This window comes from Bufo bufo, chromosome 1 (assembly GCF_905171765.1).
Source record: "Bufo bufo chromosome 1, aBufBuf1.1, whole genome shotgun sequence".
NCBI lineage: Eukaryota > Metazoa > Chordata > Amphibia > Anura > Bufonidae > Bufo > Bufo bufo.
In genome coordinates, this window is record NC_053389.1 from 122,030,515 (window position 1) to 122,055,833 (window position 25,319).

Sequence of the window (25,319 nt, forward strand, 5' to 3'; positions counted from 1 at the left end):
CTACTCTAATACGCTTCTGAGAGTGCCTAGCTCGGGAGGGGTCACTAGGAGAGGATGAACCCGCTGCAGCGGCAGAAGCAGTGGACCCGGAGGGCGCGACAGTCAGAGTGGCGTCCTGCGGGGTAGGTGGCCTGTCTATTAGGCGGCCCACGACATGAGTGAGGCTTTCCACGTAGCAGTGGTCATGTAACAGTGGCCATGTTGGTAGCAGCGGTGGGAGGGAGGAAGGGGAGGCTGGAGCAGCCACTCTCACCATACGCTGTCTTCGCCCTCAGTCCATCCAGCGGGGTCGCCCCTTCAGCTCCTGGCACCGCGGTGGCAGGAAGCCGGGGGAGGGACTTGGCGTGCGGGCGACCCTGAGCTGGCGGGACGCAGGGGAGCGAGGCTGCCCTGGTCCACCTTGTCTTCTGTGGGGGAGGCGGCAGTGCGGAATTACCGGCACTGGCGCAACTCAACCCCGGGAGAAACAGAGGGGTCTAATGCGCCTCTGTTGTCCCTGTAGGTAGAAAAAAAACCGAGTTAAAAACAACAAATACGTAAAAAATAAAAATCATAGGATAACAACCCTGCATAAGCAGGGGGTGTCTTGCCTCCTTGGACACTAAGCAAAAACTGGCAGTCTCTTCTCCAGGCTGAAGGGTATAGCTGATGGAGGAGGGGCTTACAGCTTTCGCTTAGTGTCACGCCTCCTAGGGAGCAGAGCTATACCCATGGTTTCCTGTGTCCCCCAAGGAATATGGGCGAGAAATAATAGTTTAATTAAACTTGTTTACAGAGTACTAAACTAAAACAGAGTCCTCTGACCTTCTAAGGCTACTTTCACACTTGCGGCAGAGGATTCCGGCAGGCAACCTGGACGCAAACTGATGGCATTTGTCAGACGGATCCGGATGCGGATCTGTCTGACAAATGCATTGAATACCGGATCCGTCTCTCCGGTGTCATCTGGAAAAATGGATCCGGTATTCATTTTTTTTGCATTTTTAAAGGTCTGCGAATGTGCAGACCGGAAAGCCAGATCCATTTTGCTGGAACACTTAATGCTGGATCCGACACTAATACACTTCAATGTAAATTAATGCCGGATCCGGCATTCCAGCAAGTGTTCAGTATTTTTGGCCGGAGAGAAAACTGCAGCATGCTGCGATATTTTCTCCGTCCAAAAAACGGAATAGGGACTGAACTGATGCATCCTGAACGGGTTTCTCTCCATTCAGAATGCATTAGGATAAAACTGATCAGTTCTTTTCTGGTATTGAGCTCCTGTGATGGAACTCAATACCAGAAAACAAAAACACTAGTGTGAAAGTACCCTAATACACTTACCTTACCATTTCCATTCTGCCCCCTCTCCGCTGCTCTCTACTTGTACTCAGTTTTCAGTGATACACAACGCTCATAGCTGTAAGGGTGGGTTCACATCACATTTTTTGCCTCCGTTTGAAGTATACGTTACAAAAAAAATAGGCTGCAAAAACGCAGGACACCATGTTCTTGTATCTCGCACAGTTTTTTTTTTTCCACAATGGAACTCTACAGTGAACAGATGCCACTGTATGGCATCAGTCTGAGGCATTTGTTTAACATATACATTTTTTGTATATGTCAAAAGGGTGGGAAAAACGTGATGTGAGCCCACCCTAAGTCAAACGACTAATGTCAGGTCATGTGACCTGCTATTAATGTGGAAGTACAACTATGATTCCCAAAACAAAGATGACTAGGGGCCACAGAACAGGAATCAAAGAGATTCAGTAAAGTGAGTATAGTACTTTTTTTTTTATATTTTACATTTTCTGGAAGCTGATACAACACTACGAACATACTCCCCCTAAAGTCTTCAAAATCTGCTTCACACATCGGACTTGCAGATGTTACTAGTTTCTATGACATCTGCCAAAAATCTGATTGACTCTAGTAAGGGGGAACGACTAAGATTTCTTAACCTAGTTGCCTACTAAATGCCAGTTTAGTCCCATTCACTTTGTTCATAGATGCACTGCACAGGATAAACCCTTCAGCTATACCAGAGACATTGGGGCACATTTACGTCGGTCTTAGTTTCCCCCTCTGCGCCTCCGCTAGATACATCTAATTTATGACGAAGCATGTGCCTCATCATAAATTAGGCGCATCTGTGGCAGTCTGTGCTCCTGGAGTAAAAACCACGCCCCACTGACTAACCTTTCAACCAACAATAGTGCAGGTGTAAACTTGGCAATATGTCTTATCAGAGTAAAATGCCTCTTCCTTCCCCCTACTAAACTAACATTCTCTACTGAATCCATCTGGACAGAGGAGACTGACTGTCAGCTCACTGAAGGATCGGATTACATGCTGCCAATAGAGGTCTATGGAGAGGGAGTGGTGAGGAGGAGTGAGCTGCAGTGAGAGAGACACATGCACAGGCTGCCAATAGAAGTCTATGGATAGTGGGGGGTGGGGAGGAGTGAGCTGCAATGAGAGAGACACGGATACATGCTGCCTATAGAAGTCAATAGAGAGTGGAGGGGTGAGGAGGAGTGAGCTGCAGTAAGAGAGACACAGACACATGCTGCCTATAGAAGTCTATGGATAGTGGGGGGTGGGGAGGAGTGAGCTGCAGTGAGAGAGACACAGATACATGCTGCCTATAGAAGTCAATAGAGAGTGGAGGGTGGGGAGGAGTGAGCTGCAGTGAGAGACACAGACACATGCTGCCTATAGATGTCTATGGAGAGGGAGGTGAGAGGAGATGTGAGCTGCTAGAGGAAGGAAAAAAGCATTTTCCTCTGATCCCATATACCACACAGTTTCTTATATTCACCTGTACTACTGATTTAGGATAGGTACAGTGACCAATAAAATAAAGAATACCCCTTTAAAGCCAGCCCTACAGCCTGTGAAGGAACTTACAATTGCTGGGGCTTAGCACGTCTGCGGATGCCATGAATACACTGGACTGCTGGGACCACGCCACTTCCTTTTGCTAAAAGAGAAAGAGCCATCTGCATTAAGATCAAAATACATACAAATATTACTTACAGATAGAAATAACATAATAGACATAACCTCCATTCACAGCAGTTACAATTACTAGCAATTCTTTATTTCAATGAGTATGCCTGATGACACAAAATATGAAGAAAGTTTCACATGACTGAACGGCATGGTCTGACTTAGACAACTCATCCCCTAACTCTCTATTACAATGGCTGATCAGAATGAGCATTTACAATATGATCCGCTGCCAATAACAGGGGTTCCCCCTTATATTATCAAACTAGACAATCCGGTTAAAGGCAACGTGAATGTTTCATAATATTTTGTCCACAGGCAAAAATCAGGACAAGGTGCCACTTTCTGCCTCCCTGAGCCAACTAGAGAGATAGCAGTGGAGGTGTAGGAGAACATGTCCTAGACAAGATGTACAGGATCGGTACAATCAGCACCCAAAAAGACATACGAACACCAAATTACCTACAGCATTAGGGTAGACCAGTTCAGGAAAAATGGTTCCTTGTGTTGCCAAGTCTCTGAGGAACAATCCGCCTAGCTGAACCAATAAAAGTGATGAATCTCTACGAGGCAAAGACTCCGCTCTGACCGCCATGCCTTCATAAGAAAAGTAAAAAGAGTCTATGTCAAAGCAATAGCACACATTACATGGTAAATATGGGACGTATAAACCTCTTAAAAGGATTTTACATCTTACACTGTGATGGCATATTGCTAGGATATGTGGTCGTCCAACTTCTGGGTACCTCGTCGATCCTGAGAATGAAAGGCTAGCTGTCCTGATTTAGCGCTGCACCCCTTCTAGGTCTTCTCTGTACACTGCACCCGGTCAACCAGTTCCATTTCCTGTGAAGGGGACAGCGCATACAGCTGCAAAATAGTCCTCCAAACCCGTCATTCTCAAGATTCGTGAGGGTCCCGTATCCTAGCGGTATGTCACTTGACAAGATGTGAATAACCCTTTAAGGTATGCAAATATTACACCAGTAAAAAACAAAACGAAACTTTCCATTATTCTGTTGGAAGTATACGAAAACAACAAAGGGTTGCAGTCTAAGATATATATACAGTCAGGTCCATAAATAGTGGGACATCGACACAATTCTATCATTTTTGGCTTTATAAACCACCACAATGGATTTGAAAACAATGTCAAGATGTGCTTTAATTGCAGACTGTCAGCTTTAATTTGAGGGTATTTACATCCAAATCAGGTGAACGGTGTAGGAATTACAACAGTTTGCATATGTGCCTCCCACTTGTTAAGGGACCAAAAGTAATGGGACAGAATAATAATCATAAATCAAACTTTCACTTTTTAATACTTGGTTTCAAATCCTTTGCAGTCAATTACAGCCTGAAGTCTGGAACGCATAGACATCACCAGACGCTGGGTTTCATCCCTGGTGATGCTCTGCCAGGCCTCTATTGCAACTGTCTTCAGTTCCTGCTTGTTCTTGGGGCATTTTCCCTTCAGTTTTGTCTTCAGCAAGTGAAATGCATGCTTAATCGGATTCAGGTCCGGTGATTGATTTGGCCATTGCATAACATTCCACTTCTTTCCCTTAAAAAACTCTTTGGTTACTTTTGCAGTATGCTTTGGGTCATTGTCCATCTGCACTGTGAAGCGCCGTTCTTTCCCTGGTGAAGAAAACACCCTTGTTTAATTCAACAGGGAAAGAATTCTTCGGTCATCCACCACAGTTGTTTTCCGTGGTCTTCCGGGTCTTTTGGTGTTGCTGAGCTCACCGGTACGTTCCTTCCTTTTAAGAATGTTCCAAACAGTTGTTTTGGCCACACCTAATGTTTTTGCTATCTCTCTGATGGGTTTGTTGTGTTTTTTCAGCCTAATGATGGCTTGCTTCACTGATAGTGACAGCTCTTTGGATCTCATCTTGAGAGTTGACAGCAACAGATTCCAAATGCAAATAGCACACTTGAAATGAACTCTGGACCTTTTATCTGCTCATTGTAATTGGGATAATGAGGGAATAACACACACCTGGCCATGGAACAGCCGAGAAGCCAATTGTCCCATTACTTTTGGTTCCTTAACAAGTGGGAGGCACATATGCAAACTGTTGTAATTCCTACACCGTTCACTTGATTTGGATGTAAATACCCTTAAATTAAAGCTGACAGTCTGCAGTTAAAGCACATCTTGTTAGTTTCATTTCAAATCCATTGTGGTGGTGTATAGAGCCAAAAATGTTAGAATTGTGTAGATGTCCCAATATTTATGGACCTGACTGTAGTAAGCTGAGAGAGCTCCGCAGCTTAATAGAAAGGAGGGACCGTGACTACTATAACCACACTGCTATTTGATTTTATATTTTAGATAACATTTATAATTGTTCTTTGATTTTATAACTGTATTGTTCTTATATTGCTACTTGGCACATCCATGTCAGCATATGAGAGTGTATTATTGTATACATGAGTGGCCAAATACCAGGCACGATTTTATAAGTTAGAAATAAATAAGATTTAGTTAACTTCTTGTGAGCTGGCCTTTCTTTGTATATTTTTTTTGTCTAGCTATTGGATAGTAGCAGGCCGTGCTCCATTTTGGTGAGCTTCCCACAACTGTTTTGTGTACACTTGTTTTTGATAATCAAAACTAAAAACTTTGACTGTAAGAAAAAAAAGGTTAAAGAGGACCTTTCACCGCTCCTGACATGTCTGTTTCAATAGCTTCATGCATTCCCCATGTAATAACAATTCTGGAACATCTATTCTTACGTCTGTATGTTGTGCCATTCCTGTATTATTTCTACTAGAAGTTATGAATGAATTGCTAGCAGTCTGCAGTAAGGGTACAGAGGGGAGGTAACCAGTTGGGGGGTGTACCTGCACAGACTGAAAATGGCAGCACTGATTGAATAGAGTGAGCCTGTGCAGGTACACCCCCCCCCCCCCCCCCAACTTGTTACCTCCCCTTTGTACCCTTACTGCAGACTGCTAGCAATTCATTCATAACTTCAAGTAGAAATAATAAATGAATGGCACAACATAGAGACGTAAGAATAGATTCTCCAGAACTGGTATTACATGGGGAATGCATGAAGCTATTAAAACAGGCATGTCAGGAGCGGTGACAGGTCCTCTAGGCACGTGACTATGGCTGTTATAGGTCATGGCACTTTGTATTACTGAATTTTTCCACTTCATACAAGTCTAGCAGAATCTGGGCAGAGACTGCACAACACTCCCAAAATGTGTCAATCACTGAGCAGGAAAATAATCTCACAATACACAAAAGTAAACTAAAATTAAATACAGATCCCCTTGAAATCAAAAACTCAGCCCAAGCTGTTACCTACTAACAAGTTTTAGTCAGTCTTCTCTTTAAGGAAAGCTGGGATGACTCCAGCATTTCCAGACTTCTGAAGGGAAAATGGAAAAGCTATGCAGTAATGGTGACGTAAAAGTTTTTTTTGTGTCTGTTAAATGTATAACAAAAACGCACCCTTACGTGCCCGATCCAGCACTTCTCTTCTATTGTGTTCATTGTTCTGCTCATCTAACAGAGCAGAACAACAGAAATAAACAGTGGTGGTGCAAATGTGCCCTAAGAGGTGGGTATGCAAGGGGACCATTACTAGTCTAAATAACATCAAGCAATTATAGCCAAGTGATAAAGTCCAGTCCAATTTTAATCGATCTTCCCTGTACTTTATCACTTAGCTATAATGGCCTGCCTGTATTCACTATACAATGCACTACAGACATCACAGTGTCATGTATGTAGTGCAGTGCGTGATGTATGTATGTAGCGCAGTGCGTGCATGATGTATGTATGTGGTGCAGTGCGTGCGTGATGTATGTATGTAGTGCAGTGCGTGATGTATGTATGTAGTGCGTGATGTATGTATGTAGTGCAGTGCGTGCGTGATGTATGTATGTAGCGCAGTGCGTGTGTGATGTATGTATGTAGTGCAGTGTGTGTGAGATGTATGTAGCGCAGTGCGTGTGTGATGTATGTAGTGGTGTGTGTGATGTATGTAGTGCAGTGCGTGTGAGATGTATGTAGCGCAGTGCGTGTGTGATGTATGTAGTGGTGTGTGTGATGTATGTAGTGCAGTGCGTGTGAGATGTATGTAGCGCAGTGCGTGTGTGATGTATGTAGTGCAGTGCGTGTGTGATGTATGTAGTGCAGTGCGTGATGTATGTAGTGCAGTGCGTGTGTGATGTATATAGCGCGTGTGTGATGTATGTAGTGCAGTGCGTGTGTGATGTATGTAGTGCAGTGCGTGTGTGATGTATGTAGTGCAGTGCGTGTGTGATGTATGTAGTGCAGTGCGTGTGTGATGTATGTAGTGCAGTGTGTGTGTGATGTATGTAGTGCAGTGTGTGTGTGATGTATGTAGTGTAGTGTGTGAAGTATCTAGAAGTATGTGATGTATGTAGTGCATGTGGCGATACCAAAATTTAGATTCGATTTCGATACCATAAAAAAGAATTGCAATACTCGACACCATTCAATACCACGTGAAAAAATAAAACACCAAAATAGCCACGTGCATTCCGCATTTAAAAAAAAATGGAAACTTGCGCAGTTTTTATTATTATTTTTTTCTGTTCCAACGTTCACCGCATAGATTTTTTAAAATATTTTAATAGTTTGGACTTTTTGGGCGTGGCGATATGTAATATGTTTATTTATTTATTGTTTATATATTTTATATGTAAAATTGGGAAAGGGGGTGATTTATACTTAATATTTAGGTGTTTTTTTATTTTTTATATACTTTTGATTTAATAACTATTTTCCCCTAGCACCTTTTCATCCCTTGTCCTATTCACCCTGATAGAGCTCTATTAGGGTGAATAGGACTTCACACTCTCCCTGCTGCCCTGTGCATAGTGCACACAGCAGCAGGGAGCTGACTATGGCAGCCAGGGCTTCCGTAGCATCCTGGCTGCCATGGTAACCGATCGGAGCCCCAGGATTACATGGTAACCGATCGGAGTCCCAGGATTACACTACTGGGGCTCCGATCAGAAGCTGCCACTGCCACCAATGAAGAGGAGGGGAGGGGACCCTGTGGCCACTGCCACCAATGATTTTAATACTGGGGGGGTTGAGGGGGGCGGGCACACTGCGCCACCAATGATAATTATCCTTTAATACAGGAGGCGGGAAACGGCAGCAGATCAGCGGCAGTTAACCCCTCAGGTGCTGCACCTGAGGGGTTAACTGCCGCTGATCGCAGCTCCCTGTAAAAGGCAGGGTGCCAGCTATGTGATTCTGGGGCCGGCACCTGCCTCCTGTATTAAAAGTTAAATACGACCTTTCATAGGTCCGGACTTTGTTAGCATACGGAGCAGGAGACGAGGCACTGCACTAGGGTTGTTGTGGGTATCGAAATTTCGATACCCGCAACAACCCTAGTGCAGTGTGTAATGTATGTAGAGCAGTGCTTGCGATGCATGTAGCGCAGTGCTTGCGATGCATGTAGCGCAGTGCTTGCGATGCATGTAGCGCAGTGCTTGCGATGCATGTAGCGCAGTGCTTGCGATGCATGTAGCGCAGTGCTTGCGATGCATGTAGCGCAGTGCTTGCGGTGCATGTAGCGCAGTGCTTGCGGTGCATGTAGCGCAGTGCTTGCGGTGCATGTAGCGCAGTGCTTGCGGTGCATGTAGCGCAGTGCTTGCGGTGCATGTAGCGCAGTGCTTGCGGTGCATGTAGCGCAGTGCTTGCGGTGCATGTAGCGCAGTGCTTGCGGTGCATGTAGCGCAGTGCGTGCGGTGCATGTAGCGCAGTGCGTGCGGTGCATGTAGCGCAGTGCGTGCGGTGCATGTAGCGCAGTGCTTGCGATGCATGTAGCGCAGTGCTTGCGATGCATGTAGAGCAGTGCTTGCGATGCATGTAGCGCAGTGCTTGCGATGCATGTAGCGCAGTGCTTGCGGTGCATGTAGCGCAGTGCGTGCGGTGCATGTAGCGCAGTGCGTGCGGTGCATGTAGCGCAGTGCGTGCGGTGCATGTAGCGCAGTGCGTGCGGTGCATGTAGCGCAGTGCGTGCGGTGCATGTAGCGCAGTGCGTGCGGTGCATGTAGCGCAGTGCGTGCGGTGCATGTAGCGCAGTGCGTGCGGTGCATGTAGCGCAGTGCGTGCGATGCACGTAGCGCAGTGAGTAATGTATGTACTGTGTGTGATATGTGCAGTGTGGGATGTACTGCATGTAGTGCAGTGTGGGATGTACTGTATGTAGTGCAGTGTGTGATGTACTGTATGTAGTGCAGTGTGTGATGTACTGTATGTAGTGATGATCACACACTGCACTACACACATTGAAACATTACACGCTGTCTCTTTGTTCTGCACCGGATGTTCTATCCCCTCCTCCTTACAGCTCCCACCAGCATCCCCTACTGCAGGACACTATTGCTCCGACAGCCCACACGAACCAACCAATAACAAAGATCCTTGCTATACGGTGCCTGTTAATGGCACAGGCGATGCTGCCTGTGCCATTCACAGTGTGCCCTGCGCTGATGAATCATAGAGAAAAGTCTAAGGAGTACATGTACCAGTTTTCTCAGAAAGGAAAATGACCTGAAAAGGAGTCTATGACGCTTGTACACATGTTATTGCGACTGCTGCCATTCAGTATGTCACAGGTTCTCTCCATCGTTGGGCGACCGAAGCAAGACTGGCAGGCTCTCTATGAATGAGCATTAGAAGAACTGGCAAGCCCTCTCTATGGGTGTACTTTGGAAGAACTGGCAAGCTCTCTCTATGTGTGGGCAGTGGAATGGGACTGGCAGGCTCTCCCTATGGGAAAGTGGTTGAAGAAGGACTAGCAAGCATGCTCTATGGGTGGGCGTTGGGAAGAAGTGTCAGGCTCTCGCAAGGGGTGGATGATGGAAGCAGGACTGGCAGGCTCTCGTTACGGGTGGGAGGTGGATGCAGGATGGCAGGCTCTCGCTATGGGTGGATGGAGGATGGCAGGCTCTCTCTAGGGGTGGATGGTGGATGCAGGATGGTAGGCTCTCTCTAGGGGTGGATGGTGGAAGCAGGACTGGCAGGCTCTCTCTAGGGGTGGACGGTGGGACCAGGACTGGCAGGCTCTCTCTAGGGGTGAATGGTGGAAGCAGGACTAGCAGGCTCTCTCTAGGGGTGAATGGTGGAACCAGGACTGGCAGGCTCTCGTTATGGGTGGACAGTGGAAGCAGGACTGTCAGGCTATCGCTATGGGTGGACAGTGGAAGCAGGACTGTCAGGCTATCGCTATGGGTGGGAGGTGGATGCAGGATGTCAGGCTCTCTCTAGGGGTGGATGGTGGATGCAGGATGGCAGGCTCTCTCTAGGGGTGGATGGTGGATGCAGGATGGCAGGCTCTCTCTAGGGGTGGATGGTGGATGCAGGATGGCAGGCTCTCTCTAGGGGTGGATGGTGGATGCAGGATGGCAGGCTCTCTCTAGGGGTGGATGGTGGATGCAGGATGGCAGGCTCTCTCTAGGGGTGGATGGTGGATGCAGGATGGCAGGCTCTCTCTAGGGGTGGATGGTGGATGCAGGATGGCAGGCTCTCTCTAGGGGTGGATGGTGGATGCAGGATGGCAGGCTCTCTCTAGGGGTGGATGGTGGATGCAGGATGGCAGGCTCTCTCTAGGGGTGGATGGTGGATGCAGGATGGCAGGCTCTCTCTAGGGGTGGATGGTGGATGCAGGATGGCAGGCTCTCTCTAGGGGTGGATGGTGGATGCAGGATGGCAGGCTCTCTCTAGGGGTGGATGGTGGATGCAGGATGGCAGGCTCTCTCTAGGGGTGGATGCAGGATGGCAGGCTCTCTCTAGGGGTGAATGGTGGAACCAGGACTGGCAGGCTCTCGTTATGGGTGGACAGTGGAAGCAGGACTGTCAGGCTATCGCTATGGGTGGGAGGTGGATGCAGGATGTCAGGCTCTCTCTAGGGGTGGATGGTGGATGCAGGATGGCAGGCTCTCTCTAGGGGTGGATGGTGGATGCAGGATGGCAGGCTCTCTCTAGGGGTGGATGGTGGATGCAGGATGGCAGGCTCTCTCTAGGGGTGGATGGTGGATGCAGGATGGCAGGCTCTCTCTAGGGGTGGATGGTGGATGCAGGATGGCAGGCTCTCTCTAGGGGTGGATGGTGGATGCAGGATGGCAGGCTCTCTCTAGGGGTGGATGGTGGATGCAGGATGGCAGGCTCTCTCTAGGGGTGGATGGTGGATGCAGGATGGCAGGCTCTCTCTAGGGGTGGATGGTGGATGCAGGATGGCAGGCTCTCTCTAGGGGTGGATGGTGGATGCAGGATGGCAGGCTCTCTCTAGGGGTGGATGGTGGATGCAGGATGGCAGGCTCTCTCTAGGGGTGGATGGTGGATGCAGGATGGCAGGCTCTCTCTAGGGGTGGATGGTGGATGCAGGATGGCAGGCTCTCTCTAGGGGTGGATGGTGGATGCAGGATGGCAGGCTCTCTCTAGGGGTGGATGCAGGATGGCAGGCTCTCTCTAGGGGTGAATGGTGGAACCAGGACTGGCAGGCTCTCGTTATGGGTGGACAGTGGAAGCAGGACTGTCAGGCTATCGCTATGGGTGGGAGGTGGATGCAGGATGTCAGGCTCTCTCTAGGGGTGGATGGTGGATGCAGGATGGCAGGCTCTCTCTAGGGGTGGATGGTGGATGCAGGATGGCAGGCTCTCTCTAGGGGTGGATGGTGGATGCAGGATGGCAGGCTCTCTCTAGGGGTGGATGGTGGATGCAGGATGGCAGGCTCTCTCTAGGGGTGGATGGTGGATGCAGGATGGCAGGCTCTCTCTAGGGGTGGATGGTGGATGCAGGATGGCAGGCTCTCTCTAGGGGTGGATGGTGGATGCAGGATGGCAGGCTCTCTCTAGGGGTGGATGGTGGATGCAGGATGGCAGGCTCTCTCTAGGGGTGGATGGTGGATGCAGGATGGCAGGCTCTCTCTAGGGGTGGATGCAGGATGGCAGGCTCTCTCTAGGGGTGAATGGTGGAACCAGGACTGGCAGGCTCTCGTTATGGGTGGACAGTGGAAGCAGGACTGTCAGGCTATCGCTATGGGTGGGAGGTGGATGCAGGATGTCAGGCTCTCTCTAGGGGTGGATGGTGGATGCAGGATGGCAGGCTCTCTCTAGGGGTGGATGGTGGATGCAGGATGGCAGGCTCTCTCTAGGGGTGGATGGTGGATGCAGGATGGCAGGCTCTCTCTAGGGGTGGATGGTGGATGCAGGATGGCAGGCTCTCTCTAGGGGTGGATGGTGGATGCAGGATGGCAGGCTCTCTCTAGGGGTGGATGGTGGATGCAGGATGGCAGGCTCTCTCTAGGGGTGGATGGTGGATGCAGGATGGCAGGCTCTCTCTAGGGGTGGATGGTGGATGCAGGATGGCAGGCTCTCTCTAGGGGTGGATGCAGGATGGCAGGCTCTCTCTAGGGGTGGATGGTGGATGCAGTATGGTAGGCTCTCTCTAGGGGTAGATGGTGGAAGCAGGATGGCAGGCTCTCTCTAGGGGTGGATGGTGGATGCAGGATGGCAGGCTCTCTCTAGGGGTGGATGGTGGATGCAGTATGGTAGGATCTCTCTAGGGGTAGATGGTGGATGCAGGATGGCAGGCTCTCTTTAGGGGTGGATGGTGGAAGCAGGACTGGCAGGCTCTCTCCAGGGGTGGATGGTGGAACCAGGACTGGTAGGCTCTTGTTATGCATGGACAGTGGAAGCAGGACTGTCAGGATCTCACTATGGGTGGGAGGTGGATGCAGGATGGCAGGCTCTCTCTAGGGGTGGATGGTGGAAGCAGGATGGATGGTGGAAGCAGGATGGCAGGCTCTCTCTAGGGGTGGATGGTGGAAGCAGGATGGCAGGCTCTCTCTAGGGGTGGGAGGTGGATGCAGGATGGCAGGCTCTCTCTAGGGGTGGGAGGTGGATGCAGGATGGCAGGCTCTCTCTAGGGGTGGGAGGTGGATGCAGGATGGCAGGCTCTCTCTAGGGGTGGGAGGTGGATGCAGGATGGCAGGCTCTCTCTAGGGGTGGGAGGTGGATGCAGGATGGCAGGCCCTCTAGGTGTGGACAGGAGAAGCAGGATTCTCTCTATGGGTAGGTGGCAGAAATAGGACTGGCAGGCTGTCTCAAGGGGTGGACGTTGGAAGCAGGCTTTCTATAGGAGTGTATGGTAGAAGTAAGACTGACGGGGGCGGGGCCTGACAGTACATGGAGTGAGTACCAGAAGCTCCTGCCACGATCCTGTTAATTAGCCTGTGCCAGCTGCTAATACCGCTGTTGAATCACGCTTATCGCTACCTCCAGCAGGGTAGAGGTGCGGACCACGTAATTCAGCTACTATAATGCCAAAGAAAGGCAAAACCCCGCTGAAGACAGAGCGGAAGGAGCGGGCCCAACATGGTGCCGGGAAGGAGGAGGAGAGAAGCCTGCTGGCTGCAGCGAGCCAGGAGATAGCGGCGCGACTTGAGAGGTTTGCTCACAAATCTCAAAAGGGTATGCAGGAGAGCTGGGGAGGCTCAGAGGGGGCCCAATCTGCCTCAGATGACAATGAAAACTCCTCAGACAAGGACCATCAGGATCAGGGGTCACAGATGGCTCACAGCCAGCGCAACAGCAAAAATCATAAGGAACAAACTCAGGGGGATAAAAAAGCAGAGCCTACCTTGAAAGATGTAATAGCAGCAATAGCAAGCTGCAACTCCACACTCAAAAGTCTGAATATTCAATTTGGGAGCCTTAAAGTGGACCTTTCTATAATAAGCCACGATCTGCATAAAGTGGCGCAGGGGTGTTGGAGTTGGAAGATGGAGCCAAACCGCTTCAAAAGGCAACCAAAGCAAAAGCTATATCTGCGTTATATGCCAAAACAGACAACCTAGAAAACCGATCGCGCCAGAATAACATCAGGCTTGTTGGGGTGCCAGGAAAAGTAAAAGGCATGACTCCCACTAAATTTATTGAAAAGCGGCTAGCTGAAAAGTTCCAAGATAAAGGTCTCTCCTCTCTACAGGTGAAACTCGAAAAATTAGAATATCATGCAAAGTTCATTTATTTCAGTAATGCACCTCAAAAGGTGAAACTAACAGTTATTACATGCAAAGCGAGATATTTCAAGCCTTTATTTGTTATAATTTGGATGATTATGGCTTACAGCTTATGAAACCCCCAAAGTCACAATCTCAGGAGATATGGATTAATTAGCTGACTAGAGTGTGACACTTTGAGCCGAGAATATTGAACCTTTTCACAATATTCTAATTTCAAGTTCCATTAAATTTAATGCAATTCCTTTTAAATTGCATTATTGAAATAAATGAACTTTTGTACAATATTCTAATTTTTCGAGTTTCACCTGTATATGCAATTGAACGAGCTCATCGAGTTCCCACTAGACCGCTACCGCCTGGTCGCCCACCTCGCTCGATCCTTGCAAAGATTCTACAATACAAAGATGGAGACACTATACTAAAGAAATCCCGGGATCACCCTGGGCTCACGATCAATGGGATAAAGATCTCTATATTACCCGATTATTCCTCTGAGGTACAGAAGAAGAGAGCTCGCTTTGTGGATATAAAAAGAAGACTTCGTGGCTTGCAAGTACAATGTTCTTTGATGCTTCCAGCCAAGATGAGGGTAGTAGCTTTAAAATCGATGCCGTTTTTTGAAGACCCGGCACTAAAATGGCTGGAAAAGAACGAACCAACCAAAATTTGGACACTTGAAGTATTTACCTATTGCGTGGATTAAATCTAAACCTACTGTTGGGGGTTAAATCTCCTGAAGTGGCAGTTGTGGACTAAGAATGGACTTCTCGGGCACATTGCTGGGGATGGCTCACTAAAGGAGCGTGAGTAATGGAAGTTATCGGCACTCTGGTGCTGGTCTTTTGCTTGCAACTGAGCTGGACTGGAGTATGTTGCAGAAAATGTTGGGCTAGGTCTTTTGTTAGCCCTATGTTATGAGAGTATTATTGCCAAATCCAACTATCTTTTAGTTTCTCTAAAGGGGGCGGGGGAAGAGTGAGAAGGTACATTCCGGTATCGGCATGCTAAAACTGGTGGTGGAATATTATAGAGGTAGGCTTGTAGGGACACTTGACAGACACTTATGTAAACTAAAGAGTTATAATGACGTCTCTGACCAAAGTGCTTAGTTGGAATGTGCGGGGGTCACCAAACGGCATAGTAGTTTTCAGTACTTGTTGTTTACAGGAAACACATATGACAAAATCAAGAGTGCAGTTGCTTCAGAAACCTTGGGTTGGGTTCTGTACATCGGTCTTCTCCATGCATTCCAGGGGAGTTAGTGTACTGGTTAATAAAAACATTTGGTTTGAATGTCTGAGAGAACTTGTGGATTCGGAGGGCAGGTTTATATGCATTTATTGTGCGATAAATGGAGTGAGGATGATGTTGGTGGCGATTTATATCCCTCCGCCGTATACCTCAGTACCTCTGCGGAACTACCCTGCTGTGCCTTGGATATCATAGAAAGCATGTGTCCCACTTTTCCCCCCTCTTCAAAAAAACTTCTGCTTGTAAAAGAGGCGTTTCCTCTCCGCTGCCTGAAAGAGATGACATAGCAGCGCTTCCTGAGCGACTCGCAATCTAACACTATTCTCTATAGATGGAACCTGAGTAAAAGCTTCCTCCGCTGTCTGCATTTATGCAAGCATTCACTTGAGAACTACATGCTTTTAGACGCCCCCTTACAATTGGAGGAACTACAGGAGGCTGTGAAATCAATGGCTAATGATAAGGCCCCGGGGTTGGCTGGTCTCCCAGTCGAGATATATAAGAAACTTTTGGATACATTACTCCCTGAACTGTTAAGTGTTTAACTACTCCCTGGAGGTAGGCTGTTTGCCTGCCTCCATGCAAGAAGCGCTAATTGTGGTTCTCCCCAAACTGGAAAAGGACCCAAAACTGCCAGACTCTTATAGACCCATTTCACTGTTGTCCACGGATGTCAAGATCCTAGCAAAGGCCTTGGCTATGCGCCTGTCCAAAGTTATATTATCTGTTATTAATCCAGACCAGACTGGGTTTATGCCCCAAAAGTCCACTTCCATCAATATTCGCAGAGTCTTTACTAGTTTACGGATACCAGCGGATAATGTGGGAGATAGCTGCATCCAATGAGAAAATGGCCCTAAGGCCTTTCATAGTGTGTAGTGGCAGTTTCTGTGATGCACGCTTAACCATATGGGATTTGGGCAAAGATTCATATCTTGGGTGAAAGTACTTTATTCCAGCCCAAAGGCGAGAATTAGAGCCAATAGGGCATGTCCATGAGATTTCAATTACAACGGGGTACTCGACAGGGATGCCATCTGTCACTGTTTGCACTGGCGAAAGAGCCATTGGCTGCTGCAGTGCGTAAGTCTCATGTTATACAGGGGTTTCGTTATGGTACAGTACACAATAAGGTGGCGATGTATGCAGACGACACCCTGCTGTTTCTGGGTTACACATCTACGTCCTTATTTGCTGTAATGTCTCTCATTGATAGGTTTAACAATTAATTGGCACAAATCTGCGCTAATGCTCATAGACAGTCAGCCAAGATCACAAGTGATAACTGACAGGAACGTTCCATGTGTAGAGACATTTAAATATCTGGGTATTAAGATGGTTTCGATGCCGCAGCTTCTATATATTCTTCACAATGCCCCGGTCTGGCTGCCAAAGGACAGATTAATTTGATATTTAGGGACTTGATTGATATGGAATAAAGGACAACCTAGAATAAAACTCAAGACCTTGCAGTATTCTAAAACGGAGGGGGGGCCTAGCAGTTCCCAATCCATGGGTATAAGATCTGGCGGCCCAAAGTCAGCACCTTAAAGGATGGCTAGAATTGGGGGCCACAGATATGACTAGCCAGATTCTTAGGTCTCACCTGAAAGGACGGGATTTAATAATGCTATTGGAGGGGTTAGATGTGAGATCAGAAATTCCCATACGGCATACAATATATTCGGTTTGGCAAAAGATCAAACACCTGAGAGGGGTTACTGGGATCACAGATTGGGATCACAGAATATGCCCCAGTCTTGACCGAATTCGGTTCTCTAACAGGGTTTGACGAATGGAAAAAGAGAGGAGTGACAAGAATGGAACACCTCCTGGAGGTCGGAGTGTTTAGATCCTTCACTACCTTTCAGGAAGTTTATGGCATTGCTAGACGTTGTGTCTATCAATACCTGCAAATGCAACATGCTTACAACACTATGATAAAGAATGGTACTGTGGTGTCACAGCGGGATACAGCGTTACATTTTATAGTTTCAGGAGGAGAGGGATGATATCCATGAGATAGAAGAGGGAGGGGTTAAGGGTTCAGGGGAAGGTATTACATGTCATAAATATATACAGTTGCAAGAAAAAGTATGTGAACCCTTGGGAATGATATGGATTTCTGCACAAATTGATCATAAAATGTGATCTGATCTTCATCTAAGTCACAACAATAGACAATCACAGTCTGCTTAAACTAATAACACACAAATAATTAAATGTTACCATGTTTTTATTGAACACACCATGTAAACATTCACAGTGCAGGTGGAAAAAGTATGTGAACCCTTGGATTTAATAACTGGTTGAACCTCCTTTGGCAGCAATAACTTAAACCAAACGTTTCCTGTAGTTGCAGATCCGATGTGCACAACGGTCAGGAGTAATTCTTGACCATTCCTCTTTACAGAACTGTTTCAGTTCAGCAATATTCTTGGTATGTCTGGTGTGAATCGCTTTCTTGAGGTCATGCCACAGCATCTCAATCAGGTTGAGGTCAGGACTCTGACTGGGCCACTCCAGAAGGCGTATTTTCTTCTGTTTAAGCCATTCTGTTTATTTATTTCTATGCTTTGGGTCGTTGTCCTGTTGTAACACCCATCTTCTGTTGAGCTTCAGCTGGTGGACAGATGGCCTTAAGTCCTCCTGCAAAATGTCTTGATAATTCATTTTTCCTTCGATGATAGCAATCCGTCCAGGCCCTGACGCAGCAAAGCAGCCCCAAACCATGATGACCCAACACCATACTTCACAGTTGGGATGAGGTTTTGATGTTGGTGTGCTGTGCCTCTTTTTCTCCCCACATAGTGTTGTGTGTTTCTTTCAAACAACTCAACTTTGGTTTTATCTGTCCACAGAATATTTTGCCTGTACTGCTGTGGAACATCAAGGTGCTCTTGTGCAAACTGTAAACGTGCAGCAATGTTTTTTTTTTGGACAGCAGTGGCTTCCTCTGTGGTATCCTCCCATGAAATCCATTCTTGTTTAGTGTTTTACGTATCGTAGATTCGCTAACAGGGATGTTAGCATATGCCAGAGACTTTTGTAAGTCTTTAGCTGACACTCTAGGATTCTTCTTCACCTCATTGAGCAGTCTGCGCTGTGCTCTTGCAGTCATCTTTACAGGACAGCCACTCCTAGGGAGAGTAGCAGCAGTGCTGAACTTTCTCCATTTATAGACAATTTGTCTTGCCGTGGACTGATGAACAGCAAGGCTTTTGGAGATACTTTTCTAAGCCTTTCCAGCTTTATGCAAGTCAACAATTCTTAATCGTAGGTCTTCTGAGAGCTCTTTTGTGCGAGGCATCATTCACATCAGGCAATTCTTCTTGTGAAAAGCAAACCCAGAACTGGTGTGTGTTTTTTATAGGGCAGGGCAGCTGTAACCAACACCTCCAATCTCATCTCATTGATTGGACTCCAGTTGGCTGATACCTCACTCCAATTAGCTCTTGGAGATGTCATTAGTCTAGGAGTTCACATACTTTTTCCACCTGCACTGTGAATGTTTACATGGTGTGTTCAATAAAAACATGGTAACATTTAATTCTTTGTGTGTTATTAGTTTAAGCAGACTATGATTGTCTATTGTTGTGACTTAGATGAAGATCAGATCACATTTTATGACCAATTTGTGCAGAAATACATATAATTCCAAAGGGTTCACATACTTTTTCTTGCTACTGTATGTAGGTATACATGTACATTGATATATTGAGAATTACTTCTTGATGTAACTTCAATGTATGATGTTTTTATTCTTTGTATTACGTATTGGAAACTAATAAAAATGATCTGATAAAAAAAAAGAAAAAAAGAAGTTAGACTGAAACTCTCTCTAAGGGTGGGCAGTGGAAGTAGGACTGACAGGCTCTCTCTAAGGGTGGGCAGTGGAAGGAGGACTGACAGGCTCTCTCTAAGGGTGGGCAGTGGAAGGAGGACTGACAGGCTCTCTCTAAGGGTGGGCAGTGGAAGGAGGACTGACAGGCTCTCTCTAAGGGTGGGCAGTGGAAGGAGGACTGACAGGCTCTCTCTAAGGGTGGGCAGTGGAAGGAGGACTGACAGGCTCTCTCTAAGGGTGGGCAGTGGAAGGAGGACTGACAGGCTCTCTCTAAGGGTGGGCAGTGGAAGGAGGACTGACAGGCTCTCTCTAAGGGTGGGCAGTGGAAGGAGGACTGACAGGCTCTCTCTAAGGGTGGGCAGTGGAAGGAGGACTGACGGGCTCTCTCTATCGGTTGGCAATGGACACAAGTCTGGCAGGCTCTCTCTATGGTTGGGCACAGGAGGCAGGACTGAGACAGCTCATGTGATAGTCCATTTGGATCCATTCAGTCCCTATGCTTGGTACTTTTGGGGACTGTTTAGTGGGAATGTTTTGCACCCCCTAGTATAATTCTATTAGGGTATTAACATAATGTTCTTTATTTAGTAGGTCTGTCATAGACAGCATTTTTCACACATATAAAAAGGACAAAAAATAAAAATAAAAAAGCAGCTGAAAAAGCATCAGTTTTTCTTTACAAGAGGCCAGCTACAGATAAGAAAGCTAGTCTTGGTTACAGGATCATTTGAAATACCCAAATACCTGAGAATTCCAGTTGCATGAACGCAGCCTCTTTGGCCTGGGAGCTGTTTTTCTCCTTGTGTAGAAGTGTGATGGTGCCACCTTCCAGGTGGAAGTTCAGTTTTACAAATACGTGGTCTCTTTTTGTAAATGTATTCAGATTTGCAGCATCAGAAGTTGGATCAAAAAACTCTTCAGTTACTGGAAAAGATGAATCAAAAATAGATGTGTTAAGAAACTTGCATCTTTTCTTTATTATTCTCCCTGTTCTGAAGGGGTATTCCCACTGTATACATGTCTGATAGATTCAAGTTTCATCTGAACCTGTCATCTGGATATCCCTGACCCACATACCGCATGGTCAGCCGTGAACATGACTGGCCACAGCCCCATTCATTCTCTGCAGGTGGGACCTAGGTCAGTGGACCCCTTTTCTGGAGATAGGTGCAGGTCCAAAGAGATTTAGGGTACCATATATGAAGAGGAAGCGGTAGTCCGTGAGAATGTAGTCCTCTTTCTAGGCCATGTGACGTCACGTTCATTGGTCACGTGGCCAAGGTGCACCTCAGCTCCATTCAAGTGAATGGGGCAGAGCTGCAATACAAAGCACAGCCACTATTCAATAGACGGCGCTGTGCTTGGTAAGCTGTGTCGATCGACAGGAATGCCAGGAGTTGGATTCCCCACCGATTTGATATTGCTGACCTATCCTGAGAATAGCCATCAATATGTAAATCCTGGAGAACCTCTTTATTGTAATTACCAAATATACTGGAGTCGCTCTATTTATGAGTAGGAGAGATCAGAATGAAACACAATGGAAGCAAGAAAATCAATTTCCCATCAGTTGCTCTGTTGTCCCACAGTATCACAGTCTGTGTCTGCTGTGCTCTCGGCAGAATACAGACTGCTGCAGCAGGCAGTGAGAACTCTGCTGTCAGGTAACTGATCTGATTTCCTTACTGCTGCTCTGCTTTATCAGATTAATGAGAAATAGCATAGCCATGTGATGATCACTTTGTAATATAGACTATTAGCACAGCAGCACAAATACATATGCCCCAGTGCATATTGGGGGATGGGGGCAACTCTTGCTTCTAATTTCTCCCTCGTTACATGTAATATTATGGTATAAGTATAAAAATTGGATTTTTTGTACTCACCGTAAAATCCTTTTCTCGTAGTAGGCATTGGGGGACACAGCACCATGGGTATATGTCCAACTACCACTAGGAGGCACTAGACACAAAAAGTGTTGGCTCCTCCCCGTTGGGCTATACCCTCTCCACAGGCACAAGGCTATTCAGTTTGTACAAAAAGCAGTAGGAGAGAGAAAAAAAGCAAGGAACCAACAACTCCCGTACCGGGAAAGATCAAGAGACCAGCCCGGAAAATCGGAAGTAAAAACATAGGGTGGGATCTGTGTCCCCCAATGCCTACTACGAGAAAAGGATTTTACGGTGAGTACAAAAAATCCAATTTTCTCGTGCATGGCATTGGGGGACACAGCACCATGGGACGTCCCAAAGCAGTCCCCGAGGGTGGGAAAAGAACAGCCATGCCACCGGTTGGGTATACAGGTGCAGGAGAACCATGTGACCCAACAGTAGAAAACACGGAATGGGCAAGAGGTTCCATAACAAGGAAGAAACCTCAAGGAAGAATCAGAGAAGACTGTCAGCACCCCAGGAAAAATGCCTGGAAGAAAATCCCAAATGCACGAAGGTGGCAAAAGGGAACACCGAGCTCAGCCAAGGGCTGGAGAAAAAATTAGGACAGCACCGCGTGTTGGGACTACCTAACGCTCTAAATTGTCTCAGACCCAAAGAGCGAAAAAACCTGTGGCCAACCCTTGACAGGCCAGGGGAGAAAGGAAACAAGTACTGGAAGCCAAACGAGTGAGTGAAGCCGTAGCAAGGCTCACATGTGAAGGGAGCAGGTCTCCCCTCATCGCAAGGCAGATGATGAAGTTATGCGCCCTATTTAAAAGGCGAAAACCCAAGGCTGCTAGAGGAAACCACCAACCCTTGGAGAAGGAGGGGGTTGTAGGTAAAAGCCAGGAAAAAAGAGTAAGACCTGCGTCCCAAAAACAGGAGATGAGGCCCGAGCCTCGGAAAACAAGATATCACTGTGAAGCGTAAGACCAGAGGGAACTCTGGGCATGTGAAGCATCAGGGAAAAAAGGAACCAGATACAGGCCCAGGAAATCTCAGCAGGACACACTGGACTGAAAGACATGGAAGTAGAAGGAGAGTACTCCAACCGCCTAAGGAGGAAAGGTTCTACAACAGGAGGAGGTCCCTCCCGAAGGAGACCATACGGCGGAATTGCAAACCGTTGTGCTAAGCCACTCAATACCAGGTACTTGACGTGGGAGGATGGGAAAAGAGACACGAATCCCAAGAAGACCACAAGGTTATTGGAACCCATAAGGGGAACAATCAACCCAGGCCCCGATCCCCCCAAAAGAAAGATTGCCATGCAGAACCTGAGTGGTCAAACAAACGGGGACCAGGGACTCCAGAAGGAGTACCCGGGATGGGCTCACAAGGAACCAGGAGCTGAACCACCAGAAGACAACGCAAGCCAGAATATCCAGGAAAGGAGAGATGAAACTACCATAGGGGAAGGGACATTGGCCATGGACAACTACCCATTCCAAGAACAGTGACTAGCAAACTGTATACATTGTCCCAGAGAGGACAAGTACAGCAGCTCGGGAAGTACCACTAAATTGACAGACATCCATATGCATAAGGAATGCAGAAGTCGCCATGAAAAAACCAGGTGAGACTACACAGAAATGTAGAAACCAGCCGCGACCGGCGTACTGAAAACTCCCAGGGGGGGAGAAAGTACCTGACAGGTGCAAACGACGGCAAGGTCCAAGGGGACTGCCCCTCTGTCATGAAGTACAACTAAGCAGAGAATATAAGGGAATACCGAGAACACCTGGACCCAGAAGGAACTACGGGACCCTGTCCGATGCCAGAGCAACCAGCTGAAAAATTACCTACCAGGCAGATGTGTGGCGCCCAGTGGTCCTGTCCCTGACCCGTCAGGGAGGACGGCCAGCGATGAAAAATGCTGATGACCCCAGAAGGATTCCATGTGGCAGAGGACATCCAGCGATGACCGAAAACTGCTGCAGCGGCCGATGCTCACCAGCTACGTGCCCCAACAAGGTAGAAGATCCAGTGGAGATCCCTGTACTCCACCAGGAATGGGCCACTCTGTAATAGGAAACCACGCGAGTACTCCTCTATAACATTGGGTAACGCGAAGCGCAGCAAACCGTAGTACCTTATAGAGATGGCAAGAGCAACCCTAGCACAAAGGCCAACAACCACCTGGCCATGGTGTAGGGAGCATGGTTGTATGTGGACCACCCGCCAGATCAGAACAGATCAGCCATATACTGGAGCTACAATAAGTAGCACTAGACCGACAAGGTGGGGGTTGGGCTGGCCCACCCCTGCCAGATATGGTAACCATGCACATGCAGAACCAGGATGGCCTGTTGTAGACAGTGCCCTGAGAAGTACAAGGAGACCATTGAGCACGACAGAAACGGAGTGGAGATGTATGGAAGAACCAAAAGGGTGAAACCAACATCCGCAGCACAGATTAGAACCTGGGGGCAGAAAGCACCCAGTAATACAGAAACTGTATGGGCCACAGATTGCACCATAGGGCCCAGCACCTTGAGTAATACAACCACACGCCTAAAATATAGGGAAAGTGGCTGCATGTCTAAGGAGAGTGGAAACATAGCCACAGAATCTGGGAATGCTACTGCATTTGGAGGGTACAGGTACTCAACCTGTAAAGTAGAAATATGGCTGCGTAGTGCAGAAAACGACCAGAAAGGTGTAATGGGTACAGCATCTGGAGATGGTAGAGGTACTACCTTTAAGATCGGAGCAATGTGGCCACAAGGTGCACCCTAGAACCAGAGAGGTGCAACAGCACCGCGTTAGCAATGGTACCTATATTCCGCCCGGGAAGGGGAAAATAGGGCCGCACGGTACCACAAAGAACAAGACAGGTGCACACTACAATCAGGTAGGTGAAATGGCAACTGAAGGAGGCCCTCTATTTCGCCTGAAAAAAAGGGAAACAGGGCCGCATAGTACACCATAGAGCCAGACAGGTGTAACGGCTGCAGCATCAGAGACGGTGCAGGAACTCTACCTATGAAGGGAGTAAGATGGCCGTTTGGTGCACACTATGATGAGGTAGGTGCAAAGACCACGGCAATTGGAGAAGGCCTCAATATCTCGTCCGGTAAGGGAGAGAAAATGCCACATGGTACACCATAAAGCCAGATAGGAGCAACAGCTACAGCATCAGGAAATGGTGCAGGTACTCTACCATGAAGGGACCAAGGTGGCAGCTTGGTGCCGACTAGAACCAGACAGAGGCAATTCTACGGCAATTGAAAGTGGCCTCTATATCTCGCCCGTAGGGAGAAATGTTGCCGCATGGAACACAATAGAGCCCGCCAGGGGTATTGGCTACAGCATCGGAGATGGTGTGGGTACTCTGCCTAAGAAAGGGAGCAAAAAAAGTCTGGGGACAGGAGCAATTGCAACGGCAATTGAATGCGGCCTGTATATCCCGCCCGGAAGGGAAAAATAGTGCCGCATGGAACACCATAGAGCCAGCCAGAGGTATCGGCTACAGCATCAGGAGATGGTGTAGGTACTCTACCTATGAAAGGAGCAAAGTGGCTGGGAACAGACAGGTGCAATTGCCAAGGCAATTGAAGGCGGCCTGTGTATCTCGCCCGGAAGGGAGAAATAGTGCCGCATGGAACACCATAGAGCCAGCCAGGAGTAATGGCTTCAGCATCTGGAGTAGGTGTAGGTACTCTACCTATGAAAAAGAGCAAGGCGGATGGAAACAGCCATATATAATTGCTTTTCCTTACCAACCAACAGGAGGCGCTTGCCAAGAACAGGGACCCCCTGTTATGAGGTAGAGTGGCGAACACCAGCACCAGGATGGGGACCCGGTGGAAACACTCTCAAATGTGTAGAGCATAGCCCCTGGTATAGGGGAACCAGGAAGGCTTGTCAGGTACAGCCTATGGCAGTGGTGCAGGTACCCCCCTGTTAAGGAGAAGGCGTACGTACCAGAGACACCAGTAGGTGACTCTTTATGCTAAACACGGGGACGGCTGCCTTACCTGTGCGGTTGAATACCTGTGCAGTCAGGGGAGCGCCATCCGAAAATCCACTAGAGGGGATACCAACCCTGGGTAGGAGAGGTTCCTCCGTGCACGTTAGTCTTGACCTCCCAGAGGCTTCTGTATGGAGGAAGACCGCCTGATGCTCTGTTCCGAGGGAATCGGTGCAGAGGTGTCCCCCGAGGCAACGGATGGGGTGACGGGAAAGGATTCGTCACCAGCCTCAGGCCTGTCCTGGGGAGGACCCGAGGATGCCGAGGAGGGGTGGAATCCTGTTGAG

At 47.8% G+C, this 25,319-nt stretch overlaps 1 protein-coding gene and 1 long non-coding RNA gene across 3 annotated transcripts in view; one reads left to right on the plus strand and one right to left on the minus strand.

The window, feature by feature from the left end:
* The window catches only part of VPS13D (vacuolar protein sorting 13 homolog D), a 351,123-nt gene that overhangs the window by 273,267 nt on the left and 52,537 nt on the right, over positions 1-25,319 (minus strand). For both annotated transcript variants that reach the window (XM_040429067.1, XM_040429073.1), the window contains exons 13-15: positions 19,870-20,049; positions 3,464-3,594; positions 2,896-2,968 (exon numbers count right to left, since the gene is read on the minus strand). In XM_040429067.1, the coding sequence (XP_040285001.1) occupies positions 2,896-2,968; positions 3,464-3,594; positions 19,870-20,049 (384 nt within the window). The remainder of the gene's footprint in view (positions 1-2,895; positions 2,969-3,463; positions 3,595-19,869; positions 20,050-25,319) is intronic.
* On the plus strand, positions 15,710-24,973 carry LOC120998422. Its single transcript, XR_005778371.1, has 4 exons — positions 15,710-15,721; positions 24,059-24,064; positions 24,571-24,577; positions 24,795-24,973. It is a non-coding gene; the product is annotated as an uncharacterized LOC120998422 (long non-coding RNA).